General features: G+C 40.8%; 1 protein-coding gene across 2 annotated transcripts in view; it reads right to left on the bottom strand.

Moving 5' to 3' along the window:
• Unc5c (unc-5 netrin receptor C) overlaps nucleotides 1–16,185 on the bottom strand; it is a 339,558-nt gene that overhangs the window by 15,864 nt on the left and 307,509 nt on the right. For both annotated transcript variants that reach the window (XM_075981231.1, XM_075981232.1), the window contains 3 exons: nucleotides 15,706–15,874; nucleotides 13,296–13,529; nucleotides 195–344 (listed from right to left, as the gene is read on the bottom strand). In XM_075981231.1, the coding sequence (XP_075837346.1) occupies nucleotides 195–344; nucleotides 13,296–13,529; nucleotides 15,706–15,874 (553 nt within the window). The remainder of the gene's footprint in view (nucleotides 1–194; nucleotides 345–13,295; nucleotides 13,530–15,705; nucleotides 15,875–16,185) is intronic.

The raw sequence follows: 16,185 nt of genomic DNA on the forward strand, positions 1-16,185 counted from the left end.
AAAGAATACGTTAGAACCCATTCCTTTAAGTGTGCTTATTGGGCATTTCTCAAGAATGCTGGAAACATATTGCTTTGGAAAAATAAGTGTTGACATGGGAGTAATTCTAAAAAAGGAGATATCTTAAGACTATACATCTCAGCCATCTGCCCTAAATCTGTATCCATGCAGCTAGTACCTCTTGGTAGCCTCACCTGATACTTAGCCAGCAATTTGCTCTTCCATAGGGAATGGGCGATGTCATGAATTGACAGGCGCAGGTTGTGGATGCTGCCTTTAAAATGAAGAGCCTTGGGTTCTTCTAGGAGCTGTCCTCCCATCTGCCTCTCCAGCTGTAGAACTTCCTACAACACATCCCAAACCAAGGCATGTTATTGGTTGATCTGCCCAATTTCCATCAGACCTCTCAGTAAGTAAATATGTTCCTCCACCATGTCTTTTGGATAGCATACTGTACTTAGGCAAGGCCATGAATACAATCACCTGCAGATCTGAGACTCTCACTATGAAGCCATGGTCATCTTGCATGGGAGCAGGCCCCACTGATATGCAGCCTATGGAATTTGCATCACACTGCATGGGAGAAAACTAAGCAGGTTTTGTTTGTTTGCTGTTGGCAAGAATAAGAGACCAATATTGAAGATGGGAAGGTATGTTATACAAAAAAATAATGATAGAAATGCAAATATACAGATAAAGCTTTTCATTGAAATCTGAGGGAAAGAGCACACACACATGTATATGTGTATACATATATATATATATATATATATAGTATATATATGTTATATATGTCTTCTGTTACAGGAAAAACCTTTGGATACAGATAATAAATATTTTAAGCAACAGAATCTGAGCTAAACAGTTACCCAATTAAAGTTTAAAAGTTTAAAAAAGAGAATACCTCATCTCTCAAAAATTTTAGGTGAAGAAACCTACTCCATCCCTCAGTATAAAGATGTAAGAGGAAGATAAAATTTATACCCATTTCAATTCTTCAAGCTACTTAATGGGACTTAATGAAACATTTCCAACTGCAGCTGAAATTATCCAAACAGCAGCACACCATAAGTTATCAATATCAATGCACAAAGCGAACCACTCTTGTGCTTCACTCCTCTCTTGCTACCAGAGTTTTGATGATTAGAATATCATGTAATTTATGACCTTTTAAAAGCGGGGATCCAGGAAAATGAATATTTGTATATAACATAAAGTAATGATATTTATACATAACATAAAGCAAAATATGGCTGTTTTCTTTGGTGATATTTCAGCAAATAAGAGGGATTTCAAAAATACAGGCATTCAGAATGCCATCTGCAAGCACTGGAGAACAACCAAGGTATGAAATACAGAGAACCACAGAGGACAAGTTGGATCCATGTTGCTAGATCCCCAGAGATGCATGTGCTTTGCCTTTGTCAAATGAATGCTGAACCACTCTCTGGCCATCTCATCACTGCTGAGCTCACCAATGTCCCGGGTAAGATGCAAATAATTCGATGAAACTGTGGCTTTCTGAGTTCTTAGCTTGCATCACCAACTCCTGAAAGGTCCTTTGAGGCATAGGAAATACCAGGATAATGGGGAACATGGTCTCAGATTGGGAGTCCTCTAATTAGTGTCTAATGGAAGCCATGAGGCAAGACCCCTCTGGCACAGAGAAGTGTGTGGTCCAGCTGTCTGACAGTATTGACCTACTCTCTTCCATGGCTGGAGATGAGTAGCTATTACTTTTGACAGGAGCTGAGCAGTCAGTTAGCCATCCTGACACTAAAGCCATGTTACTGTGCCCAGAGTCTACTGTGCTTACTACAACAGACCCCCAGATCCCCAGTAGGACATCTGGACCCAGTCAGCTCACAATTACACATAGCTGCTCTCCCAGTATACTTCCCTGACACTGTACACCCTATTCTCTGACAAGAATCCTTTGACAGTCTGTGGAATGGGGAAGAGATGTGAGGGTTAATTGCAGTTGCTTCTGCTTCAGCAGGAACACATAATGAGCTTATGCTGATCATGTTCAGTGTCTAGTTAGCATAATAGAGAAAGCTGATGTTCCCAGTGAACCTGGCACCTGACAAATTCTAAAGCTAAAATGATGTTTGTTTATAAGCCATTAGAAGAAAAGAAACATAATTAGAAATCTTTGAGATTACAGTCATGCCAATCAATCAGTTCTAGCTTCTTTCCAGTATGCCCTAATTACCTCATCAAGACATCTAAAGAGCAATCGATAGTAATTATCTGATTACTATAGATCTTCATTACATCCAAATTATCTCCCTGGGATGTCTGAAAGAAGATGCATTGTATTCTGGGAGGTAATTGTACCCAACAATGTAGAATGCATACCCCATCCCTACAATCAACATAGAATGCCAGAAGACAGCACCTTATCACTATCAGTTTTCTTGGCAGGATGGACCACCTAACAGAATCTTAGCCTGTTGGCCATGACCTTGAGTCAAGAAATCCAATGCCACATTTTGAATGCAAAGCCTGGTTGGAGTCAGTCCAAGAATAAGGTTCAGTGTTTCGTTTCTCAGAAGTCATGCTAGGGCATTCTCCCTTGTGAGGAGTGGGTCTGTAGTGGCTTGGTGAAACCCTCACAAAGAGACAAAAATGAACAAAGTACCACTTAGTAGCAGTGGAACCAAAGACACATCTCTGATATTATTTTGTTCTCTATCTCTCCGTCAACCAGGGGGCCCATAGTAAGCTGCTGTGCAGAGCTAGAATACAACCTCTTGCACAGTCCTATCAGTAAGTTTGTATCATCTTCCAATCAAAAACTGTGCATGTTATATTAATTTCTTTACAAATTATAAACCCATATTTATACATTGACATACCAATGTTATCAGGAAAAAGTTATAAGCTGAGATCACTAAACACAGAAGTACTAATATTATCTTTTGTTGGCCCATGAGGTAATTGGCCTGGGAAGTGTGAATTTGATGTCTACATTAGAGATAGTTGGTATGAGCAACTGTCCTCACATCAAGATCTGAGTGGGAAATTAGCTCAGGAATAAATATCTCAGTAATAAACAGAATTTATATGTCAAATTTAACATATTTTTCCTCCAAAATAGTGACTAGATCAGTGGTTCATGACCCTTTTGGGAGAGGGGTCAAACTATCTTTTCACAAGGGTCAGCTAAGACAATCAAAAGCACAGATCTTTATATTGCAATTCACAACAGTAGCAAAATTACAGTTATGAATAGCAATGAAAATAATTTTATGGTGGGGTCACCCCAGCATGAGGGAACAGTATTAAAGGGTATCAGCATTAGGAATGTTACCACTGGACTACTGTTACTATAGTTAGGATATTATACTCAAAAAAAAATCTGGGAGACAAGAATGACAGCAGTGACTGGCATGGTGGCACACACATTTAATCCAAGTACTTTCAGGAGGCAGAAGCAGGCAAATCTCTGTGAGTTCAAGGCCAGCCTGGTAAGTTCCAGGATAGCTAGAACACAAATTCAGACCCTGAAGAGAAAGATAGACAAACAGAGAGATAGACAGAGACAGTGACAGAGACAGAGAGAATGAACTAAATCACTAAAGTACAAATAAAAGATATTTTAATAAGTAGAAGAACTCTTTGGCAACAAAAATCATGTCAATTCACCTATGAGGCAAAATGACTAGTCATGCTCAGTGGCTAGCCCCTGTAAGTTTTTGTGTAAGAAGATTCAAGGGGTCAACCTGTAGGGTAGACTAACTAGACTTTGTTTTCATATTGTTAGTGATCAGTGCTCCGAGATACGCGTTCACCATTTCTACTTAAAAATACACTGTGACTTTTGCTTAACAAAGTTGGTTTTCTAGACTTTTTTCTGCATGAAATCATCCTGTTCAGTATATATGTGATGTGGATACCAGGATGAAGTAAAAGTACTAGACATGCTCCTCAATGAAACATGACTTTACAGCTAGACTTCTTAGAGATAGTCACCTAGCATCACGTGTGAGTTATGTCAGGAAGGGTGTGACTTGGCCCACAGCTTCTGTTCTGTGTGGTATAGAGACAACGTGAACCTTCAACCAGGCTGAAATGAGTTCCACTCTAAAACAATGTCTTGACAGACTTTTTTGTCATAAAGGGTAGGTTATTTCATACACCTTAATGGTGACTAAGAACCAAATATACTGAAGGTCAAAAGATTTAGGGAGATTTGACAAAATATCGTGACCTTGGAAAGAAATGTCATAATAACCTTTAGGATCATCTAGGATGTTTGTACTTAGAAATATAAAGGTCACTTTTCCTTTGTTGAGGTTGTCTTTCCTATTAGTGAATACTTTCACTTCCATAGCAGGTGAGAGTCCTGGGTGAACTTTCCAGATATCCTGATAAACTATCTCTGCCTCTTACCTTGAAAAGAATCTCAAGAGTGACTCCAGAGTGATTGACAACAGATCTCTATTCCATATTTCCATGAGAACATACGTGTCTACACACACACACAAATCCTAGAGTGTTGTCACCAGGAACTGTCCCTGGGATCTGAGCAACTCATTGGTGCAGCAACTGCTTCCAGCAGAGATATGAATGAGGACCGAATTGATTCTAGTAGCCTATGAAAGGCTGCAGCTAAGGCAGCTACAGGGGATTCCACTGTAGAAACAAGCAGCTTCCACAGTAAACAATTAAACCAGGGCATTATCCATGCTGAGCCATTAGCCTGGGCCACTTTAAAGGCATAATAAATCCAAGCTCTTTTAAAGGTCTATGTGGAAAAATAAAGCAGCTCTGGTCTGTGCTCGCTGTTCTCACAGGCTCCCAGAGAGTAAGAGAGAGGGAAGTGGAGGCATACCTGAGAATCCATGACTATTATGTTATTTCTCTACCACCAGAAATTCCCACTCTTGAGAATTGTTAAGTCATGCCAGATTTGCCACCCATGTGCTCCCTGCTCTCCTTTCCTCCTACTGGTCCTTCCAAACATTGGCAAGCCTCCCTCCAGGGAAAGGCTCACAATTAGGCTTTCCGATTAAATTTTAGTTTCTTATAGTTGAGAGAACACTGAAGAGAGGGCAGGAAGGAGATAAAACCACCACTTTGCTTCACTTGTCTGGTTTCATTCTTGGTATTGTTTCTGGACTTAAAATTCTGTGTGTTCTATTCCCAGTAGAAACACAGAAACAGAATGGACTCCTTCTATTTCTGCCAAGGAGCTGGAATCAGGACCAGAGTCAGAAGCAGGCAGAGGGAGCTACTCTGAAGGCCCAAAGGAGTCCCAAAGATACAGAGGCCAAAGCAACCAGCCTTGTCCAGAAGTTTGTGCTTGCCTTAGTTTATGGAGCTAGGGGGCCTCCATTTTTACTCTGTCCATGGTGCTGAGCCAGTGCAGGGTCGTGCCAGGGAATCCCCTCAACTCCAATATTGAGAACAACCTGGCAGGTGTTCAGCACGCCATGCACATTAAACCTCAGATCACCCTTCAGTGATTGTACTGTATGTACAAAGAGTCACATCTGCTGTCAGATGTAGTGAGACCAGCCCTGTTTTTATCCAGCCTTTATTCCTATGATGAAACCTGCCCTGGTCATTTGGGAATGGGAAGTTTCTCTCTGTCACCGTGGCTGTCACCACTGCCCCTGTCACAGCAGTGTGCCTATACTCTACTATAGCAGGGGCCAAAAAGAGCAGCCGTCCTCCTCTCCTGTTCCCTGCCAGCTCTCCAGCAGGCGACTCTCAGTCCTGTGCCTGCTGTCTCCGCCTCTGGCCTTCAGGCCTTGGGCTGCTGAGCTGGGCAATGGGGAACAGCTGACTCGCAGCCAGCCTTTTCCACCTGCTCAGGTCAATGTCACCTCATGCTGTGATTTTCCCTTCCTGTATTCACACTGGGGTGCTCTGCCCTGCCCCCAAGTCTGTCTGCCTTCCTTCATCCTTAATAATAATAAGGCTGGACGCCAGTGACCATGTGCAAATATTCCCCGTCAAGCCCCTTCGTTTCCCGGGCTCTGCCTGCTGTTCCAGCAGCTGCTGCTGCCACAGATGCTTGGGCCAAGCTGCCACTTTCAGGCTGCCTGGTCAAGGAAGTTTGCGATGCTTTCAAAGCAGTGTGCCAAAGGGTCCTACTCAACAGAGTGCCCATGCCACTTGTCTTCCCTGGGCATACTTCTAATGAAAGTAGGATGTCTCTCATAGTATTATGGAGCAGGGACTTTTAGGTCACTTTAGTACTTGTGAGTTCCTCTTGAACTTATGTTTAACCTTCAACATGTACTGTTCAAATTCCATCTGATTATTCTATAAGCAATAACCATGATTTTAGGACAATACAAACTTACTGTCTTGTGCTGTATAGGCCATCAGCCCAAGACAGCATTCATATTTGCAGTTAAGGTTCATGAGGGCAGCCTTCCCTTCTGGAGACTTTCAGAGAGGGGAAATTAAGCTCCTTCTCCTTTCCCCACTTCTCCGGGCTGCTTACCTTGCTTATCTTCTCATGATTCCCTTCCTCTGTCTTCAAATCCAACAATGGAACATATGTCCTATCTTCCTTTCATGATTTATAAGACATACTGGCCACAGGTTAGAAACATTCTTTACTTTACAAAACACTTGTCATTATTTTATTCCCACCACACCAGGGGGGGGGGCTTTACATATCAGATCAAAGTCCCTGTGCTGTGGAAGATATTTTATCCATTGCCATGTTCAGAACAGCAATGTTTAGATATCATCAAAGAATCTTTATTATACTTAGCAAAAGTTCTTTCCTCCTCTGCGTGCCCTACAAAAGTAAATTTATCAAGTAGGCTGTTAGTAGTATAGTGGTATAGGATAATTAGCAGTATAGGATAGGGCTAATACAAGTTTCACGAGAAGATGGTAACGAGAAGATACCATACAAAGATCCCTGTGACAACATCTGACCAGCTGAATTGCCACCCAAAAACTGTGCTGAAACTAGACTAATACTAAATTTAATGTCTTTGGTGATTTATCACCTTCCAAATGTGGCAATAGTTTCAATGCCCATGTAGTGATAATAGGATTCAGTCTTTATTTTGTGCCAGATTTAATAACTTTGTCCTTGAATCTTCCAGGGGTCCTGGAGATAGACACAATCATTGGAACCTTTAGCACATTTTCTTGGTTTTATCTGGTAGATGAGTCATATGCATAGATATATTAGTGTCAGACAAAAAGGACCCTGAGAGTCTAATACCCAGGTCAGGTTAGTTTTGAGGTCACCTGCTGCTTCCCTATAGGAAGCAGCAGATGGATAATAGTGGGGATGGCAACAGGTGGCAAGATGAAAATAAAGCCACCTATTGTGTGTAACAGGTTGCCTAGCAAGCACAGTGCGGGAGGTGCCACATCCTTAACAACCAAGATTCATCCAAACCATTCATCATTTCATTTTCTCTACTTTTCAGTGTTCCACTCCTCTCTCTCTCTCTCTCTCTCTCTCTCTCTCTCTCTCTCTCTCTCTCTCTCTCTCTCTCTCTCATTACCGTACTCTCCTGGAGCCTACATTAGGGTATTTGAGAACTAGATGAATCCAAGGAAGAGTTTTTTCTCTGTGCCCAGGCACCCCATAGGGAAACCAGATTGTGGTGATGTACATTATTTGGCCTGGATCACAAATACATCTGTCAGAAACTCAGTAAACATTACACACTATACAGAGCGAATGCAAACAACCCCTTTGGAGTTTTAGATGTCTGCATGTATTGAGGGACTTTATTATGAGAAGATGTCTCTGATAATGGAGCAGAAATTATGTATTTCTGCATAGACGTATTTTTCTCTCTGGATGTTTTTTAAACTTACTCCAAACACAGCCTTGTTCTCTGTTAATTTCTGTTCTATTTACACTAGGATTTAAGTCTTCGCAAATAATGAAAGGAAAATATCAGTTTTATTACTTTAATCACCCAAGGAAGAGGAGAGAAAAAGAAACTCACTGATAATCCAAACACCATCTTTTCAATATGCTTGACCTCTCTATTTGAGTTTATTCCACACTATCCTCACAGTTTTCAGCATCTTTATCTCTTTGTGTAAACTCAGCCTTAGCTTTGCTCCCACTGGTCCTTCATGCCTGTGCACAGGGAGAAACCCTTCTGAAAAGCATATAAAAGATTCCTGCTGTCTCCCATCGGCCTTGACTTCTACTCCAGCAGTCACTGCTGGCATGCTGATTCTACATCAGTGCTTTCAAATTACTAAGTGCAGCTTTTAAGTTTCAGGTGACCATTTTTTGCTTCAGGGCTTAACAAAATCCAGGAAGATTGTTACAAAAATTGCCCAACTCAAAGAGGAAGGAGGAAAGATGAAGAAATGCACTGGAGTTTCTTGAGCCTGGCTCATAGGGAGGACTCCTTTTCTTCATCTAGCCATACACATAATAATACAATTAGATTTAAAAATATAACTTTTTAATATAGTTATATGTGATAAAAAGCGATAATTAATATTATTTGTATATTCAGGCCACCATCTTCCCCAATAACTTACAAGAACTATGTAGTAGTGTGTATTAAAAATGAATACTTCTCTGAATCTCCCCCACAGTCTCATGCTTCTGTTTTCCACAGTTCAGAAAGACTCCCTACATCCAACTGTAACTTTATGAAAATGTCAAGCCCTTGCAGACACAACACTGAGCTCCCAGTGTTACTGGTAAGGAGTTAACTTAAAGCATAAGCCTCTAAGCAGACCTCCTCCTTCTGGGGCCCGGGTTTAGTGATAAGAGATTGTATCAAAGATATGGAGGCATAAAGGCAGGGTTAATGGTGTATCCATGGAGAGAGGAGGTCACTGTTAGGCATAAAGATGGCTGTGATGTGATCAGGAGCTTTAGGGGAACATAGAAGAACATAGACAGTTCCAAACAACTGTCATGTGAAATACAATGCATCAGGAAGAGACCAATAAGAGGACAAGGGATGCAGGGCAGGCATTGTTTAGATTAGTTATTTAGGGATTGTAATGGGCCTCATTGAAAATGAGCCTGAACAAAAAGTAGAAAATCTATCAATTTGTGGGCACAGGTCTCCATGGGAATCAGTGCAGCCAGCTACAACTGAATGTGGGACTATGTTTGAGATGATTTCTCTCTGGATATGGATAAATGCAGAAGAGGATTTTTGGATCAGGAAACCAGGGAAGGTGGAGGAAGCTTTTCTAAGAACAAGTGGCAGCTTCATTGTGGATGGAGATGGAAGCTCATGAGGCTTTATCCATTACACTGGGAGATGGGTTCAGATTGGAGATCCTGACAAAAGTGAAGATTTGCAGAGAGCAAAGATGCGCACATCTGCATGGATGGATGAGTGAGTGATGGGAGTGGATAGAAAGACTAAAAAAAATATATCCAGAACAATTCTGGGGATAACATTGAGTTTGAGAGAATTTGGAGTAAAATAGGTTGAAAGTAAGATCATAAGACAGGTCCTGCTGGGGCTGGTCTGAGTAATGGTCTGCACTTAAGGAAATGTGGTAGGTAATAAACAGAATGAGAAAAATCAAGCCTGCAAGTATAGACAAGTCCCAGAATAGCTATGTGTCTCAGTGTAAGAATGGATAGAGCTTTCTTTTTTTCTTCTTTCTTGTGGTGAATTAAAAGAAGGGAGGTTCCCTACAGGCATTGGAATGGATGAAGAGCTATCTGGAAGGTTCAGTAGTGGCAGAGATGAGTAGGAAAGCGATGGGAGAAAAGTGGATTTGTGGATGCAGGATGTTTGTTAGTAATGGAATCATTTCCACAAAAAGATGTGTGAATATGTTTAAGATAATAGTCCTTAACTGACTGAAAAACACGCAGGCAACATCAAGATATAACTCAAATAGCAGCCAATGTAGATGATAGCCTTTGTAGAAGGACCCTTGAACAAGTCTCTAAAACCCCTGTGGATTTTTACATGCACTGTGATAAATGAATTACTAAATGAGGAAGAGATTGAGAAAGAAAAGGCAAGGAAGAGAGAAGGAAGGACTGGGGAGAATAAGTCTAAAGAGTTTGGAAATGCAAAAACTACAGGACTAGCAAAGAAATGGCAGAGCAGCAATGAGAAATAGCAGGGGGTGTGCCAAGAAGGTAGACCTTTAATACTAGAGGGCCCTTTTGAGCTAATCAGCCTCCAGGTTCCAATTCAAGTATGAGTAAGGCAGTGCCGACATGGCTGAACTAATTGTCTCTTCAGAGTGTTGGATAGACCATTTACTTATTACTAGGATTTTGGTATTCCTGCATTATTAAAAGGCCAAGAGGTGCAAGAATGTCTCATCCATTATTCACACTTCTTTCCAGCTAAGTGCTGGATCCCCAGATGCTGAGAATTTATAAATGTCTGTCTGGAAAGCATTGACCATGATATACACTGCACTTGGGTTGTTTTCACTGCTGAAAGCAATCTACTGGTCTTTCTTTGCATTGATCATTTCCATCCCTGGTCTATAATTAGCAAACTCCAATGTAAGTTTTGCAAAGTATTACATTTTTGCATAGATCTTTGTGTGTCTATCAGGAAGACAGTTAAGGAGATCCCGAGCAATGCTATGTCAGAATATAAATTATGTGCATAAAGCATTTCAGGTACCATCAATATCTTTGACTGTGCACTTCTTGCAATATTTTTTCAAGGAACTGTTCAGAAGATCCGCCTTAATCAGACCCCATGACTCTCCAACAAATAGTTTTTCCCAAGAAGAATTTAAACCCAGCACAATTTGCATTCTGATAGCGCCTTAGAAACATCACACAAATCAGCAAGGAGCATACAAGAAACAACCTGAAGCCTTACACAAAGCTATGTTCACATCACTTAGTTCCACAACCAGAAAATTCAAGAAATTGGATCATTAAGAATATATATAATGACCAACAAATTCCCCCCTCTTCCTGCACACCTTGTTGGTCACATCTACCACGAGGACTGCACAGTTGGGTATGGCTGCTTACTTCTAACCAAGTACCTTACCATCATCTTTTGAGATTGCTTCCCAGAAGCCCTGACCCGTAACCTCCAGTTTTCACAATCATGAATTATTCTCTTGACAGAAATCACAGAGAGAAATACCTTGAAAGGCAGAAAATGTTCTTCCCTTGGCATCCTTGGCTCTTTGCATTCTCATTTTCCTCCTCAGCCACTCTGATTGTCTTTGGCTGCCCTTCCTGCTAGCACAACATGGCAGCCTTGATTTCTGTCTGGTTCTTTCGTCATTAGTTCCATAGATCAACTGTAGCTAACTTCCCACACTTGAGGCTTGCTTCTCTATACCATTGTTGTGTGACCTAGAGCTACTTAAACTTTACTGAGCTTTGGAGTCCTCATCTGTCAAGTAGAAATAGTGAGACCTTATGGAGTTATTGTAAAGATTGAATGAGTTAATAGAATATGTAGAGTTTTGCCTGGTAGATAGAAGTACTCAGTAATACTCATTATTTTTATTTTTCCACTGTTCTCGTTGGATATTTTCCTTTCTAACCTTGGTTGAAAAATATCAACGTGACATCATTGATGCCTGAATCTCTACATTGGAATCTGTTGATTGTTTAGAAAATAAAACCCTAAATATTTTTGGTGTACTGTATGTTGTCAAAGAATGAGATAAATACTGAATAATCTGATAAATGTTGACTTTTGAGCATATTTTGAAGTTGATTTTATAGGATGGAATGGAATTCCAATGGAATAATAGATACCAAAAGCTAAGAAGGGTTAAAGGTGAGAGGGGGAGAAAGGTTGAGAGAGATAAAACCACATACATACATTTAATTGTCCCTTGCATATTTTTTGATGACAGATTTATACCCCTAACTCAGTAGTCCATAAAAAAGCATTATTGCCAGCAAATTTTTGCATCATCCAAAATTAGTTGTTGATAATCCTAATCCATATAGTCAGAATTTTAAGAGATCATACTATTGGAAGGTAATTTGATGATGAGGGCAGGAATCTTCTAAATGAAACAAATGCCATTACAAATGAGAGTCCACAGACCTTTCCAGCCATCATCTACTACATGAAGACACAGCAAGAGAACAGTTGTCTGAAACCTCGAAGGAGTCCTTATCAAAACACAACCATGCTGACAAACTTATATTCGGCTTCCCACCTCCAGCACGATGAGGAAAAATGTCTACATTTAGGTCACCTAATCCCTAGTATTCATCATAGTAGCCTGAATTGACAAAAGTAACAAAGTCACTTACCCTAGGCTTTGCCATTGTCAGAGACAGAAGTTCTATTCCACTACATGAGTGGTAGTCACCATGCAACTTGCTCAGGAACTTGTATCCCTGCTTCCATCCTCTTACTCCCCTCTGGCACCACCAAAGCTCTGCCACAATCTCCTTAATAACTTGAATCTGTCCACTGAAGTCAGAGTGAAGGGTCTAATGCATATTTCCAATCACGTTCTGTTTAACACCATAGACTCCCTCTGTCAGCTAAGATCTATCTTCTTGGCTTACTGGCAAAATACATCTGCATAAAGGCGTCAATTGCTATGCACTTTTGTGTGCCTGCACCCTGTTCCCTGTATCTAAACATCTTGAATGTTTTTCCCTATCAGTGCTGCTTAAAACCTTACCTTTCATAATGACAGGTCTCAAATGTTAGCTCTTGTTCAGATTTCCTTCAGATACTATGTACGTTGCCTCCCTGAACTCTCACAGGATGTATCAGCCGTGACATACATCAGGTTCTGGCTTATCTCCTCAGCCCTGGCATACTTTTTATCTTCCTCTTTCTAGATCATAACTTTTTCAAAGGCACTTATTATATCCCTTAAAGCTTCAAATGGGATAAAACGAATGGCAATAATCACACCAGGAATTAAGCACATTTATTCTGCAAAGCAGCAGCCTGTTGTCAAATGCTAACCCTATCCCTCACAGCCCTCATAAAAAGAATGGGAAAGCATATAAATGAAGTAGCACACAAGAGGAACATACAGCGTGAGCAATTATGCCAATTTCTTTTATAGGAAGAACACAGCTGAGATAAACATGGAACCAGATTATTTACCATCCACGGCTTTCGTTGCCAAATTCGTCTACATTTTTCATTAAAAGAGCTCAAGTAAGGTAAACAAAAGTAGCCCTTGGGAGGAATCAGCACAGAGAAAACAGCTTATCTATCAGCATGGCCACTGAGATATATCTGTTTGTTGTAACTGCTTCCTCTGGGACCCATTGCTCGTATTCGCACACCTGCCCAGAGTCATCTCCAGGTGTGTAAGGTTACTTCAAAACCTTAGCTTCTAGGTGAGGGTGAAGAGGACAGGCGAGGGGGGGAGACACTTACCTTTAGGGCATCCTGTGTGTCATCCAGACAGTAAACTCTAATGCTGTACTCCAGGGAAGAACAGCAGAGGGGGCCAAAGATGGCCAGTTTCAGACGCTTGGCTGCTGCTTTGGTGGTGGACTGCCCAACCAGGGCATAGGTGCTGAGGTTCTCTGTGAGGATGTGGCAAGCCTCTGCATCCAGCTGAATGTAACAGGGAGTTGTGAAGTTTTCCTCTCCCACCACCACCACATCCTGGGAATGAGAGGGAAGGGAACATGATTAAGCTCCCATGGACATGTGCGAGCCACCATGGATGGTGGTTGATAAAGCAGGAGTCTGCTCCTGAGTTGTGGTTCATCTTTCTCAAATCTGTGGTACCTGTTTTCATCCTCCATCATCAGTGCTCTTTCTTTGTCTAGACACTGATGTGATTATTTGCATAAGTGTCCTGGTATCTACGTGAAAATCCAAAAGACAATAGCAAATTATCCCTTTGAGTTCAGTGTACTCAGGTTTACTAACTGCTTCTGAGATTTTGTTATTTTAATCTTTCAATATCTTATTTAATTGAAAAGTACAATGTATTGAGGTGCCACTATAGGATATCAACTTTTTGCAATAATCCATATTTAAAAATAATTAGAGGAATTAAGACATTATATAACATCATTATACTTTCTCTTTTGAAACTCAGACTACAGTTAATTTTTCAGAATAGTATACTTTTCCCTAAGTAATGTCAGCTCCCAGGTTCTCCAAAAGGGTAGCCTTCTACATTCTTCTCTGCTGTTTTTCTCATGAAATCATTAAACAGTTCATTACTGTAGACTAAAAAAAAATACTTTACAAGAAATAAGTGGAAGTGGTGATTTTTGTAAAAATAATTGCCAATTCAACCCTTTTTTGATTTATTCAAATGGCTTAAGTTATATACTAACAAAGAGAGAAGGTCAGGTCATTAAGCCAAGGATCAACATTTCACATGATCCCCTGGCAGTGGGCAGGGTGGAAGGTGATAAGAAGTGCTGGGGACCGGGCAAGTAGAGTATGTGGCTGGGTTAAGAGTGCAGTGCCTCTGAGCTTAGCCAATGGGATGGCAAGCCCAGGGCCATCCGAGTCATGATTTACCACAGACAAGTACACATTCTGATTTTATATATTCTCCCTACTTTAAAGTAATTCAGACTGAGAAGAAAATTTCATGAGTGGGAAATAAAATACATGCATGAATGCAATTCAGTTTCGGAATAAGCCCCGCCCCCTGAGCTTTTTACTGTATCCCACTGCATCTGACTTATGGCAAGTGCCAACTACCAAAAAAAGTGAGAGAATAAAACTTAGTCTCTAGGTCTGGATGAAGACATGAATGGAACAGTCACCTCAGGTGACAGCTTCTTGGTTTGACCTTATGACATCATCTGAGATGTTATGAGCTGTATTTTAACAACATCAATGAGTTAATATTTCAAAGTATATTTACAGGAATCTTACACTGATGAGAAAAGCAGCTCAAGGCCTCTAAGTTTATTCTAGGCTCCAGGACACTGGACAAAGAAGGACTTAGGAAGAATGACTCAGAAAGCCTGAAAGGTGTGGCTAGCAGTAGGAACCATGGCCCAAGCCTGCTTTGTAAGGATTTATATGAGAATGTTCTTTGTACTATTCTGGACACTTGAGTTCATTGCTCTATCATTGTTAGCATCATTCAACCCCAGAAATGGAAAAGGCATTAAGCAGAGAATCGTGCAAGCACCTAAGATAGGGTTTTAGATATTTGTTTTGATAGTTTAAAGCTTAAATGAAATTAAAGTGAGGCCCACTTAAGTCTATTTAAAAGATAATCCCAAGCTCAACCCTAGATGCCAGGGGCTCTGATAAGGAATGATTCCCTTATATGGTCAAGTGTAGTCAATGTTCATAGAAAGGAAAGATCTAGCTAATCCCAGAATATCGTGCTTCACTGCTAAATCAGTTTCCCTAAAATACTGCAGCCTTAAACTTTCATGTGTATCTTTATAACTTTTTTTTGCTAAAAATACCAAAAGTAATTATATTGTAACTTCACATTTTGCATATGTAAATTTTATATAAATATACATTTATACTAACATTTACATATGTATTTGATAAAGATATTCTTGAGAGACAGATGCTAAGTGATCTAAGTTCTGATGGTCCCCCACACCCTCCCCATCATGTGGTTCCTGTATTCCTAACAGCAAATTACCTGGGATGTCTGAGTATCCTTTTCCTGTGAGCTGATTTTGAACATCTTCCTTTTGCTCATCAGTTAGAAGATTCAGCCTTCTGTGTCTCGTTTTAAGTGTAAACCAAAAGGCTGTTATGCTTTACTTTAGAAATAAAGGTCTCCCAACATGCACCAATGATGGACATGGACAGCATGTGTCTCCCACAGACAATCACTTACCTCCCATTGTCCCTGCACTGCTTGGTTCTTGAGCTGGATCTTCCAGTCTTCAGTATTGGGGTCTGCACAGTGATGCAGAGTGAGGATGACAGGGCGGGTCAAAAGAGCTCCAGCAGGCCCACAGCTCACCACAGGGGTCAGTAGGGTCTGAGAGTCTTCCATGGGGGGCCTGCAGGGAGTGCAGAGAACCATACCTGTGACATTTCCATCGCATTACTGCCCTGTGAAGCCACTGAGATCTACAGTGGATAAACAGTTCAAATCACATCCTTATAACACTTGGGGGGGGGTGGGCAAGACAGAAATAAATGGAAGCCGTGTTCTCTGTAGATTGGCTTTCATCTTGTAAGACTGGAGGTCTTTCTGACAGCAGGGCATTTGCCAGCATCTCTTTGATCCCAGTTCTCAGACATGAGGCTGCCTTGATAGTTTCCTCTGACTCTGTGCTTTGATACTTTAAGGATGGAATGAGAAAGAACA

This window comes from Microtus pennsylvanicus, chromosome 7 (assembly GCF_037038515.1).
Source record: "Microtus pennsylvanicus isolate mMicPen1 chromosome 7, mMicPen1.hap1, whole genome shotgun sequence".
In the NCBI taxonomy this organism is placed as follows: domain Eukaryota; kingdom Metazoa; phylum Chordata; class Mammalia; order Rodentia; family Cricetidae; genus Microtus; species Microtus pennsylvanicus.